This window comes from Carcharhinus amblyrhynchos, chromosome 2, assembly GCF_965287045.1.
Source record: "Carcharhinus amblyrhynchos chromosome 2, sCarAmb.v2.hapA, whole genome shotgun sequence".
NCBI classification, from domain to species: Eukaryota; Metazoa; Chordata; class Chondrichthyes; order Carcharhiniformes; family Carcharhinidae; genus Carcharhinus; species Carcharhinus amblyrhynchos.
In genome coordinates this window covers 97841610-97855586 of record NC_137325.1, presented here as the reverse complement: position 1 = coordinate 97855586, position 13977 = coordinate 97841610, and the positions used below count along the sequence as shown (strand labels likewise).

The 13977-nt window shown below is 38.7% G+C and overlaps 1 protein-coding gene across 1 annotated transcript in view; it reads left to right on the top strand.

Annotated features, from left to right (window-relative positions):
- Positions 1-13977, top strand: part of dazl (deleted in azoospermia-like) — a 144233-nt gene that overhangs the window by 53301 nt on the left and 76955 nt on the right. Inside the window, exons 2-4 of the mRNA XM_080214642.1 lie at positions 2240-2389; positions 10165-10256; positions 13217-13271. Of these exons, the coding sequence (XP_080070768.1) occupies positions 2240-2389; positions 10165-10256; positions 13217-13271 (297 nt within the window). The remainder of the gene's footprint in view (positions 1-2239; positions 2390-10164; positions 10257-13216; positions 13272-13977) is intronic.

Sequence of the window (13977 nt, the reverse complement as noted above, 5' to 3'; positions counted from 1 at the left end):
AAACCTGATGCAGTCTATATACACCACATTGCTGTTAGGGAGTTTGAGGATTTTGACCTAGTGACAATAAAGGAACAGCAATGTAGTTTCAAATCAGGATGGTGTAGCTTGGAGGGGAGCTTGCAGATGGCAATCCGATACTGCTGCTGTCTTTGTCCTTCTAGATGGTAGAAGCTGTGGGTTTGGAAGGTGCTCTGAGGAGAGCTGATGAGTTGCTGCAGCGTATCATGTGGATGATGCACACTGCTGCCATTGTGGTTGTACTGGTACTGAAAGTTGGATGGGATACCAGTCAAGCAGGCTACTTTGTCCTGCATTGTTGAGCTGCTTGAGTGTTGTTTGAACGGCAAGTGGAGACTATCCATCACACTGCTGACTTGTGCCTTGTGGGCAGGTTTTGGAGAGTCAGAAGGTGAGTTACTTGCCACAGATTTCCAGCCTCTGACCTGCTCTTGTAACCACAGTATTTATATGGCTGGTCCAGTTCAACTTCTGGTCAGTGGTAATCCACCCCCAGGATTGTTGGTGTTTTAAATGACTCAAGAACAGCTTCTTCCCTGCTGCCATCAGACTTTTGAATGTACCTACCTTGCATTAAGTTGATCATTCTCTACACCCTAGCACCATAGTAACACTACATTCTGCACTCTTGGTCCCTTCTCTATAAATGGTATGTTTTGTCTGTATAGTGCACAAGAAACAATACTTTTCACTATGCTGATTCATGTGACAATAATAAAACTGTAGCTTTTTAAATTTTATATCTGCTGTCTTATTTGGAACAACTGATGCATGGCATTTGATCTGTTTTCATTCCTCTGTTTCCCACACTAAATGTTTAAAGTTTAAGTTTATTTATTAACGTCACAAGTAGGCTTACATTAACCATGAAGTTACTGTGAAAATTCCCCAATCGCTGCACTCAGTGCTTGTTTGGGTGCATCGATGGAGAATTTAGTATGGCCAATGCACCTAACCATGTCCTTTTGGACTGTGGGAGGCACCCGGAGGAAACGCGCACAGACATGGGGAGAATGTGCAGATTCCGCATGAACAGTGACCCAAGCTGGGAATGGAACCTGAGCCTGTAACGCTGTGAGGCAGCAGTGCTAGTCGCACATTATTCAACTGTGTGGAGGGGCACTGCAATCAGAATGTGACAGATCATATCTGTACAGATAATTAATGTTATTTGCTTTTGTATTTAAATGGAATCAGTTGCCTCCAGTCATTCCATATTTGCTGCCTTGTTACCCATCTTTCCGGCAGCAGCAGCAGCCAATAATCAGATACACAGTCAGACAGCATTAAAGCTGGGAATTTCCAGGCTAATGAAGTTGTGGTCTGATTGTATTAACAGAACAAAAATGGTTGTACTGAATGGAGAGTGCCAGTATAATTTGCTTCAACACAATTCCTGTACCATTTTCATATTAAAAGTTCTTTAGGTGGCAGCACAAATTGTTGTCATTAGGAGGGGAATCCAAGATCTCCGAGGTTCAACCCAAATAAGTGAGCTTTGAATTTCATGCTTATAGTGACAAATGTTGATGTTGGAGTATGTTTTGCTCAAAGTTTAGGAGAACTCTTTGATCGTTCATATCTCAGAACTCAGAATACAGATCCCACCTGTGTCCCAAGAATTCTTTTCTCCCCTAACATCTAAAGAGCTTTTAATATGAAATCTTTAATGCTGATCTGACTGTGTATCTAAGGTGGTAAGTGATTGATTATTGGCTGCATGCATAGAGCTGTTTTGTTTATTGTGCTTTTTCTGACTTGGGTTTAACTGGACTAATTTGCCAATGTATTTATGAAGCTATTGAAATGTGTAATGAATAAAATTTGAGTACTTTTGTCATGTGAAGAGTTGGAATTCTTTTCAGGAAGTTGAGTTCTGTAATTACATAGAATGACGAGTAAAACATTATATTTTGAGAGGGCAGGTTTTCCTATAATACTCAGTTTAAAGTTTTTGGCACTGTTTAACTCCTTTCCAAAGCTAGCACTCCTTTTACAAGATGACTAATTTTATGTGAATTAGTGCAGAGTTACGTAATAATGTTTAAACTTGTTCACCAATGGAACATTTTATGAACAAAATACTTTCTTTACTTAAATCAAGCCCTTGTTAGAGGTAAAAATACTTCCTTTGGCACTACCTAGTCTCTCTTTGGATTGCAAAAAGTTACCAAGATGAAACTAAACCCAAATCTCTAAACGTTTTCCCTATTTGCAGTCCGGAAGAATCATTGAAGCACAAGATGGTGATGTTAGTCAGGAACTGGAGAGTCAGTCTTCTGCAGCATCTACAGTGAATCGTCGATATGTCTTGCCAAGTGGAAGAATCATGCCAAACACAATTTTTGTTGGTGGAATTGACTTTGAGGTATGCTATAAGATAACGTTTTGATTTTTTTAAACAGTTCGTTATTCTAATCACTGGAAGATGTGAATATTGCATTACTCTACAGAATAATTTATAGTTCTTTTATCCACAGTATAGTACCGTGTACACTAGATGTAAAAGGCTTGTGCCTGCTCAATCCACTGATGTATAAAAAGGTTGGGTAGCAGAACTGCATGTTTAATGGTGGAGATTGAGAAGTAGTAGGATACTAAAATAAATTGGTTCCTTAAATTGTGTTCTTTGTAAATGTATGTTAAATAAACCTACAGATGTAAAACTTTTAGTAGTCCATTAATGTATATTAATATGCAATGCTGGAGCTGGTCAGCAAGACTTGGCAGCATCAGTGTAGAAAGGAACAGAGTTAACATTTCAAATATTTAACCTTTTGTCAGAATACTTGTGACAAGAGATCTTGGACCTGAAATGTTAACTTTGTGTCCCCGCCCCCCCCCCCCCCCCCCATACAGATGCTGCCAGCCCTTCTGAATGGTTTCAGCATCAGCAGTATTTTGATCTGTAAACTTTAGTGCAAAGGTCAAAATGTATTCCAGAGCATGCATTATATTTCCACATTTTGCATTTTTATCCATGCTCATGAAAAAACAATACTTCTGTAACAATCTTGGAGGTCATGGGTCACCTGACCACAAAGGTTTCTACCTCTTAAAGTTGTCAATATTTTTGAAAGATAGTTTTGAAGTGGCCTGTTTTTCCCCCACATATGGCATAGCTGCTCTTGCTGAACGCTCTTGCTTGGGCAGCTTGTTCTGTCACAGACATTTTGGTTGTCAGTCTTCCCATTTTGGTGTCCTTTCTTTCTTGTAACAGAATGGATGAGTTTGCCCAATCTACTCATGGGATCTGAGAAAAAGCCCTATTCACTTTTGAGCTCAGTTTGCCTTGTGATTTGAACAATCATTCATATTAATCTTCTCTTCTGTAAGAAATCAGATAAGAGGACCCCAATAACAATTTTGTCACTGATCAATTGTCACTTAGTTGTAGTTCCCTGCTAACTTTTATAGATCCTTCATGAACAAGTCCACGTTATTGCCTGGTCTTTGCTATCTTTTGTTAAACTTAGTGCTTGGCTGTGATGGCTGCTGAAATATGAATTGAAAGCTTTGTGAAGTTGAAACCTCATCAGCCTCCTGCCTTGCTTTCATGTCAGGAATTGATCCAGCTGCATGAAGTAATGTATTGTCCTGATCTTTAAAAATATCTGTGTACGGAATGGTTCTGTACCTTAAATCTTTCTGCAGTGATCCCAGTTTTGGGTTTGGAAAATGTTTGAGAGTAGTTGTGTAGATTTCATGCTTCCAACCTGGAATTGTTCTAGGTTCTGCTCTGCTTGGTGCTCAAGATCTGTGCTCTGTCATTTGGACAGCAGGTTTGGGTCTCAGCTTGCATTCGCTGTCCCTTTCATGCTTGGACTCTGCGGAAATGTTGAATTTGTCACTCTTGTCTCCACAATGATCTTGGGATTCGCTGGATCTGTAGTTTAATAAGATTCACTGGGCTTTTACTTGCTGTTTGCTGCCACCTTGTTTTGTTGTGTGGTTTGGGATTGTTATTTGGGGACTGTCTCTTTTTCGCAAAGTGAATTGCCTGAGACTATAGTTTTTGAAACCATTACTCTTTATTTGCAGCTACTATATATTTATTGGGACCTCTGTGCAAGATTGGAACTTCTGCTCTTTCCAGATCTCTCTAACTCAGTCATGTGATTTGATATTATTACTTCAGCATCATATATGCTTCTAATAACCTTTTACACTACGTCAGCTATATTTCAGTGATTAATCAAGTGATTGCATTCTGTACAGTAACTTGTGTGCAGCAACACTTGGAGTGATTATGTCAGACATTGCTGTGGGTCTGGCATCCCATGTAGGCCAGACCAGGTAAAGATGGCAGATTTCCTTCTTTAAAGAACCTTAGTGAACCAGATAGGTTTTCACAACAATTGACAATACTTTCATGATCATCATTAGACATTTTAATTCTTGATTTGGATTTCACCACCTGTCCTGGATCTCCAGAGCAGTACACTGAGTCTCTGTATTACTACTACTGTGACAGTGCCATTGCAGTGTAGGAGAGAAGGGGGGGGCTTTGTGTTGATCCTATGATTATTGTATAATGCTAATCTAATTGTCACATTTGCATGTTTTTTATTGGCTGAGCTCTTATTATTCTGTAAATATAGTATGCATAATTGTAGAACATGACAATGTTACCTATACAGTATGCAATAAGCTATTTCTTTAAATGGGTATGATACAAATTTGCTGTATTTTTAAACTCTTGCAAGGAAAACTACGCTGGCAAAACTTTGTTTTTCTAAGGGCGTGGCCAGTGGAATTCGGTTCGCAGGAAGTGGGGGTAGGTATGCAAGCTGTTGTGTGAACAGATAACTTGTCAGAAAATGCAAACGTCAAACAGTCTAGCAAAATCTAAATGCAATTGTTGCCTTGCTAATTCCTTCTAAGCCAGATGCTACCAACTAGTTTTGCTGATAATCTCTTTTTGCTGGTAAATCATTTGCCTGTGACAGCTTCTCAGTTCAGAAACTTATTCGGACTGATCCTGTGATGAGGAAGGTGATGAATATGATATTGAAATGAATGTTAGCAAGGATACATTGTCTGCACCCTGACTTGAACTAAATATGTCAACACTTGAATTCGCCCTCCAAACCAGGTGTCCATTGTGAGAAATCAGAGTGAACATTCCTCCTTGTCTGCATGGAAGAGCTCTTGAGCAACTGCATGGAGGACATACTGGCTTAGAAGGAATTAGCATGAAGTTTTGTTTTGGTGGCGGGGTCTGGATGCTCACAATGAAGATAAGTCATTATAATGTCAGTCCTGTGCATGAATAAGAAATCTATCACTGTTGTCCCCTTTACATCCTTGGGGAGTGGACAAATTTCCATGGCAATGATTGCATTTAGATTTTGCTAGACTGAAGTTTGCATTTTCTTACACATAATTGATGCACAGTCGAAAGTGGTGAGAAGTTACCAAGGGATCCACTACATCTGAATAAACTATCGAAAAACTTGACAAAGTTTTTGCATGATTCGGTAAACTGGAATAGATTGTTAGTGATAATGGTTTGCAGTTTACTTAACAAGTTTGTGGATTATTTTAAAGTAAATGGTATTCAGCAAACAAATTTCACAGGTTTTCATCCATCAGCCAATGGATTAGTTGAAAGGTTTGTACAATCCTAGAAGCATTCTTCAAAAGGTTCAAGCCAGCAAGATTTGTTATCACATTGTGTAAATGGCTTTTTGGCACCATTATAGAAGCACTGCTCATGTGACTATCCAAATGTCACCTGCATTTCTATTCCAGGGATTAAGTTGAGAACTATGTTTGATTTATTATCTCCAGAAACAAGAGGGTCAGCAACAATCTCAAGTCACTAGATGAGATGTGAAGGCAAAAGGATACTCACTGCAACAAGGAGATCGGGTGTTAGCACTTAATTATACCACGAGTAAGAAATGTGTGACAGCCATAATTTTAGGAAAAAACAGGTTCAATTTCTTATACAGTTCAAACTAAAGATTTACTAGTTTGGTGATGCCGTGCTGACTACTAGTCATCTCAATGATTTTTCCGAATCCTCTCTGGAACTATTATTCTCTTGAGTCCCTTGTATTGTCAATGCTATTATGAAGACTTAGTTGAATGAGAGTTGCCTGATGTTCGTGTCTACTAAATGACGTGAGAATGATGCAGAATTAGTTCCAAGGGAAGCGTCTACTGAAGTTCCAAATCATATTTCTTGGATCAAGGACAGCCAAATTCCAAAACTATAACCAAAGAGGAGTAGGTGTTCTCTGATCAACTTTCTTATTGATTGTGTTATAATGATTAATGGTGCATAGTACTGAGCCTAGAATATTATTAATGCTATGTATTGCATTATAATTTGTCATTATGACCAAAGAAGTAAAAGGCAAGAGGTATTGTATTTAAGTAGTTGAGTGATTGTTTCAAAAGTTGATCACATGATTTGGTGTCATTAGGGTGTTTCACAGGTTCCAAATTTTATTTTCATTTTGTACTCCATACAGACAAGAAGTAGAATAAATTTGTTGGTTTGAATCTCAATGAAAACCATGTCTGTCTTTATTTAGGACTTTACAGGATGATTTTTAAAAAGAGGGGGTCAAGATGGAGGAGAGCATTCTCTGTCTAAATCTGCTCATGTTGAATCAAATTTTGTTAGGCCACATTTGGAGCACTATTCTGGTTGCCATATAAAAAAGGTAGTCGTTGAAGCTGGTGCAGAGAAGATTTACAAGGATGATATCAGAAATATGTTTGTATGCATATCAGGAAAGGACTGGCAGACTGGTCTCCTGTTTGGAAAAAAAACAAAGCTGAGGGGTGGCCTAAAAGGTCTTTAAAATCATAGTGGATATAGAAAGAATTTTATTGTTCATGGGGAAGAACATCAAGCAGCCATCCATAAAATGTTGTCACCTACTAATACAGTATGGAATTTTGAAGAAACCCCTTTGTCCACATTCCAAAACCATTAACACAGATTCCACCTGTCTAGGCCCCTCCCAAGACAATTATCATGTAATAGGAAAAGAAGCCAGTGATGTAAGATTGAGATGATACATTTCTTTAGTGTTGTGAATCTTTGGAATTCTTCACTTCCATAAGGTTGGGGAAGCTCAGTTGAGGAGTATATTCAAGAAAAACAAGATTTTTGACAATTGTGGAAAGTGATAATGCAGAAAAGTTGATGTAGAAGTTAAATGGTGGGATGAGCTTGAGGGGGTTATATGATCTTTCCTGCTCCTCCTATACTAACTGATATGACTCTAAGACATTTCTGGCAGGTGTGATGTCTACTTCAAGTGAATGTACACTTTGAAAGCCAGTGTTACTGCTGGGATATTTACCTCCGAAATGAATGCCTTATGTTTAGATATGGTGGAGAAATGAGGTCCTGTTCCAGTTAAATAGAGGTGGCCAAATATGCTGCAGGAAATCTGGTGGAAGGTGATACAAAGCCAACACTATTATCACTCCCAGAATGGTGAGCTGTGCTCTTTCCAGTTACTCCTTTTGATGTGGTATCAACCACAGAACAATTTTGTTCAGTACTTTCACATTTCATTTTGAAGTCCCTGATCACCTCCCTATTTTGCAACGCTGCATTTTTCTTGAAGCATGCGCATTATGAAACAAAACACCTGTGCAACCCATGCATACGAATGATTTAAGTACCATAATAATTGCTACTGAGTACCTCTACTTGTTAGAATTGATGTCCAGTGCAACAGAATAGTTCTAATTTTGCACTAGTGATGCTGGCAATTAATGCTCTGGATCCTGAACTTAAAACCTTGGAGCGAGCAAAAATGGGAACAGTAAATACATTGTCTTTAGTCTGTGACGTCTTTGTCAAATCTCTTCTTAGCCCCCCTCATCTCTGATCATCATCTATTTTGCTCAACCTTCTCCACCCTCTCCAATAGAATGAAATCTTACTACGTTTCTACCTCCTTGTCAGTTCTGAAGAAGTCATACAGACTTGAAATGTTTAATTCTATCTCTCTCCCTCACATAATCAGACCTGAGTTTTCCCAGAGTTTTTCTGGATATGTGGATTTGACTAGGTTTTCAAGTATAGCTCTCAGCACAACTTTTGTAAAACAAAAATTTACCCCCCATGCCTAACCCATGTGTCTAATTGAGCTCTAATCCTAATATTAAATGGTCTTTGACTTTGAGGATCACATTTTTCTTGAAATGTGGCTGAAAAGATTGTCTGAAAACACCAACTGATTCCAGATGAAAAATAAAGCAAAGTATGTGATTTCAACATTTAATTCATTAAACAAAACAGTTCCGGAGGAAATAAATCTGATTCCAGTAACAGAATCACTACCCAAAATATAATGCTCAAAGGAGTTGTCCAACTACATCCTGAGCACATTTTTCCGTTTGGAATTTTATTCCACTTTCTAAATTGGACAGCAATAACTGAAGGAACTATTGACCGTTCGCACGATACTTATTGTACTTGCCACATGGAGGAAATAGCTGTATATGTCACATTACACTGCAGTTCAACCTTCAACACCCATCTCCAAATTCTGTGGCCTAGGACTTGGCTCCTCCCTCTAACACACTGACTGCAATCATTAAGGATAGGCAACAATACCATCTCTACAATTATCCTCAATACCAGTGCCCCTAAAGGCTGTGTCCTCAGTCCTTTACTACTCGTACACTTACGACTGGCCAAATTCCACTCCAACTCAATTTTCAAGTTTGCTAATGACATCACCATAATGGGTTGCATCTCAAAAGATGAGATGGAGTGACGGAAAATAGAATCTGGTGAAATGGTGCAACTCTTAATGTCAGTAAAGCAAAAGAGATGGTCATCAATATAATGGCAGACATCAACAGGGGTGAAGTAGAAATGGTTGAGAGTTTCAAGTTACTAGGTGTACAGATCGCCAAAAACCTACCCTGGTTTCTCCACACCTAAGTTTTTAAAAAAAAAACCACCAATTCCTTGACTTTTCTAGGAGGCAAAAAAAATTTAGCATATCTGCCACAGCTCTCAGCAATTTTACACATACACCATACAAAGCATCCTTTCCAGCTGTATCACAGTTTGGTATGGCTCCTGCTCTGACCGAGACTGCAAGAAACTACAAACTGTTGCGAATGTAACCCAATTCATCTCACAAACCAGCCTCCTATCTGTTGACTCCGTCTACGCTTGTCGCTGTCTCGGAAAAGCAGCCTGCATAATCAAGGACCCCAGGCATACTGTACAGATTAAAACAATACTTTTCACTGTGTGCCAATACATGTGACAGTAATAAATCAAGTCATCACAGCATGCTGACACTGGTTTTAGGTCTGATCCCAATTTTGGTATTTGTTATCTTGGTTATTTCAGTTTTATCTTAAAACGCAAAGACTTGATAATGAAACATTACTTAACTATTCATTGTTTTAGTGTAGAATTTCTTTTTATTTATCTACCTATCCACCTCCCTCTTTCTGTCTGAAAACAAGACTGCAAAGTTTTAGGTTCTCTTGGATTGAGAATTTCTGTATATATCTTGTTTTTAAAAAAAACTGAGGGCCATCGTGCAGCTCAGTCACAGTGCCTGGATCGCCTTTGACTTAAGTTGTGGGATGGTATTCTTGGAAATGGTTATTAAATGGGTTGCATCCATTCGGAAGACTGCCTTGCTCAGTCTTGCATACAATTTCCTAGCCCAATGTACATGTTCAGTAGAATTCAGATTCAGACCAATTTAGTATGTAGCTTGAATAAAACTAGAACTACAGAATTGATAGCATTTCAGTTACTTCAAAAAAATCAGATTGTAAATCTCCCTTTTTGAGAGAAGGGAAGAATTCATGCTATGTTGAAACCATAGGAGGGAAAATTCCAGGGATGCTTGTCCATGCAGTGCTAAGAATTACAATTTTATTTTAAGAGCTCTGAGTGAATTCTCTGCCTGAGTGCTTGGCGTGGGAGATATGGTAACTTTGAGGGGCAGTGAGGAAAATGTGCAAAACAAACTAAATTAATGCACTGATTTTTTTTTATCTTGAATGTTGCAGATCAAAAGCAAATGTTGAGGTTATTTAACTTCTTGTTAGTGAAACACAAGTATTTGCTACTGCACTTCTCATAATTCTTTGTAGACTCAAGTCAAATATACTAAACCTTTTCTATTGTAGATGGGTGAAGATGAAATGCGAGGTTTCTTTACGAGGTATGGTGCTGTGAAGCAAGTTAAAATAATCAGTGATGGAGGTGGTGTTTCCAGAGGGTAAGAAATTTATTATCTAATGAAGTGGACTTTTGCACAATGTAAGTTCTGCTGTCTATGCTTTGAAATATAATTCTAATTCGTTTAGGTCAAAGTAGTCATTTACTTGGTTTTGTACTTTTTAATAAAATGTATTATTGGAATAATTTAGTTTGACCTTTAACTGCTGAGCAAAAATAAACAGGGGTAGGTATGCTCTATTTACAACTTGCTAGCTTTTCTTTAAAGCTTAATTGTTACTTTCCCATACTTGTTTTGGAGAATGCACTAGATGCTTTATGTATATCCATGACTGGGGCTGTGAAGGTATTTTTACCTGCCTGGTTCCATAGTTAAGGACATCTTTGACCCACATAGGAGCCAACAATTTAAGGAGGAGAATGATGTTCTGTTGAGTGTTTTAAGAGTTGGGGGCAAAATTAAAATGCAGAACTTGATTTGCTACCTGAGTCAGATACCGATTGGCATAAGGTCAAACAGATTAAAGAATTAAATGAGAAAGCGGTCTTGATTTGTGAGAATGTGGAATTGAAGCTTAATATCAGCTATGATGGGCTGTATGGTCTACTCCTTTTGTTCCTTGTGTTATGAAATGTTTGCTGGAAGGAGGGAGCATTATGGGTCTTGTGTTGAGTTGCTCTCTTTAGAGTTTTGAAGTTTGCATTTGAATGCTTTCTTGATTTTCTTTTGCATTCCGACTGGCTTTTTTAGTAGTTTTTTTATGCTTGTATTTCTGTTGACTGCACTTTTAGTTGCTGGAACAAAAATCTAAAGATGAGAATTTTTCTTGCACTCATGGAAGAGGAAGGGACATTTGAGGGGGACTTGAGACATAAATTCTGCTTTTATGACCGCATGTAACCTCCTGTCTGAATTGGATAAGATTTCTTAAGTGTTGTAAGCAAGTACAGAGGTGGCAAAGGAAGCAGGAAGGCCTGTGACAGGGTGGAAGGCCAGAAGTAATTGAACAATATAAAGGATGGTGGTGCAAGGTTAAAGATGATTTTAATGGGTGCATATTGAAACGAATGATAGAGGTTTTAGAGGTGGAATGATTAGGAATACTAGAATCAATGCAAAAAGTGGTTGAAGCTCTGATCTGAGTGTTAACTCAGGAATTCATAAAGCAGTAAAATACTTATTTAGATGGAGAGGTGCTGTTTTTTGTCAGCTTGTTGAGCTTCAATGGAATAGCGAACAAGGTGGTGGATAGAAGGAATGGAGATTGGGGCCAACTGAAGATTAAACTGATGGGCCAGAAGCTCAGGATCACATTGAGTGGTGATGTTCTGCAGAGTCATCCACTCTGGTCTGGCCATTAGAGGAGATTGTATCTTACACAGTGGATGCATGTACTGAATTGCAAGTTATCATTATTTTAGTTGGCAGAAGTATTTGGGACTCGGTGAGAAGGAAGGAGCTAGACTGGGAAATGTTGTATTCCTGTGCTTGCATGATAAGGTGCCAATCAGGAGTGGGCCAGGGTGTTTCAAAATGTTGAAGAGGGGAACATCTGTGGTGTCAGTGATCTGTTGAACAGATAGGTAGGGTGGTGGGTTGCCTCCAGCGTCGTGGACTCTTGTTCTATCTTCAGAATTTCCATTTCACTTGGAACCCTTTGTGCTTTCACCTTCTAGATTGTTTCATTGAGAATTGCTGACATCACATTGGCCAGTTCTATTTCCCTGCTCCCCTCACTAACTTTAACTTTAACCTGCCTCCTTCTGAAGTTGCAGCACTCAGTTTTCTCAGCATCATTAAACTGCTGACAAGAGTGGCATTACTGTTTTCAAAACCAAATTTTTTCCCTGTAGAGTCTTCATTCCACTCTGTGATCTCTTCCCATCTCTCCTTGAATTGTGATATCATCACTGAACATCAAGCCATTATTTTCAGAACCATCTCTTCTGGAGACCGTTTCATGCCTTTCAACCTCAAAGTCCTCCAAGTGAGCCCCCTTCCACCTCCTACCCAAGGAACAGGACTGCCTTCGTATGTCTATTACTTAAGCTTGTTTTTGTCCAACAAAATTTGATTTCTTTCAATCTGAACTGTTTTGTCGCCCCTTGTTCAATCTCTTCCCAACTATATTCATAATTGGATATCCTCTGCCACTTTTAACATGTTCCATCCAGGAAACTGTCCAATTTTCACCAAGGATAGCCAACTCCTTTACGTTCATCAGGACAGTCCTGAGAGCTTCCCACTTATTCCTTGAATGGTGGCCTCAGACTGTCCACATCCAGTACCATTCCATTGCTGCCTAAATTTGTTCTTGCGTTAAGCAACAGTTCCTTCGGCTCAGCCCATTTCCAAATCAGTTGTTGCTTTAGGAATTTAATTGTATGGTTCCTTGCTATGCTTGACTTGGAATATCTGGAACGTTTTGTTCCACTCAAGTTGTCTCACTTGTGGCCATTGATTGCATCCCTGTTGTTTTCTGCTCGTGCCCTGAAAGGATAGGATCTTGTCTTTCATTAGTCACCAGACGGCCTCTGGACTTGACTCATTGAGCTAAACAATTTTAGGTCATAACTGCTTTCATTTTGCAGCTGTTGGTAATGTTTTTGCTTTTCTGAGATGTGCCTCCTCTGGGCATATCCTTGTTCCTATACTTGTCTCAGCATCTCTTGTGTGATTTTAAACTGTCCAGTCTCCCATCCACTCACTTTTTTGTTCTATTCTCCCTCCTCTTTCCCTGCCACTGCACTTGCTTAAAGTTTGTTACTTTTTTATTTTTCAGAACTGGAAAAGTTGAATATTGATGTGAAATGTGAACTGTTTCTCTCACCACAGATGCTGTCTAGTCTTAAAATATTTCTAGTTTTTTTTACTTTAAAGTACTTCATTAGCTGTATAACTTCTGGAATTTGTAATACCTTTTGAAGTTGGATGGTGTCATGACAATTCAGGCCTTTTTCATGTTGTATTTGTTATGAATTGTTTTTTTTCTTGTTTAGATATGGCTTTGTCTCATTTCACAATGATGTGGATATACAGAAGATTATTTCTGAAGTAAGTGAAGTTTACCTTAATCAAGGTAACCAGCATATTAATGATTTACTATGATTAAAAATTCTATTGTCCGCTTGATTTTTTTCAGCAAATTATAACATTGCAATGCTTTTTGGTTTAAAAATTCCCAGGCCTGTTGTCCTCTAGATAAGATTTGAAAATATTTGTGAAGATGCTTAAAACATTGAGCTCACTTCCATTCCATACTGACATTTGCTAATTCAGCTCTCTGGATAGAGTATTGAGATTGCTAATCTGCTAGTTGTAGAGTGTTACTTGCAGTTCGGTAGATGTGAAGAAAAGTCTTCATAGTCATACGCAGGTTAGCTAAGTCTTTATTGACCCTTGGAACGATTTACAAATATGTACTAAAGGGTACAAGCAGAGAGATGTCTCCATGCTTGCTGGCACTCACTCTGTCCAACACTAGAACTGATCTTGGGCACGGACCATGCGCCCTCTTACATATTACAGTGGGCACTACTGTATGCCATCCCAGATTAACCCAATATGTGCCCCATGCCCATAGTATATATTTACCCTCCCTCAAATGTATTGTGTTTAATAGTATACCTTGTGTCTTATTATCGTTACTCATTTTTGTTATCATTACTACATTATCACTATGCCATCTCCCCCTTCAAGTCCCTTCGAATCCAAAGGTTTGGGTGCTCTGGAGGGCTTAAAACCCCTGACTACTACTTTT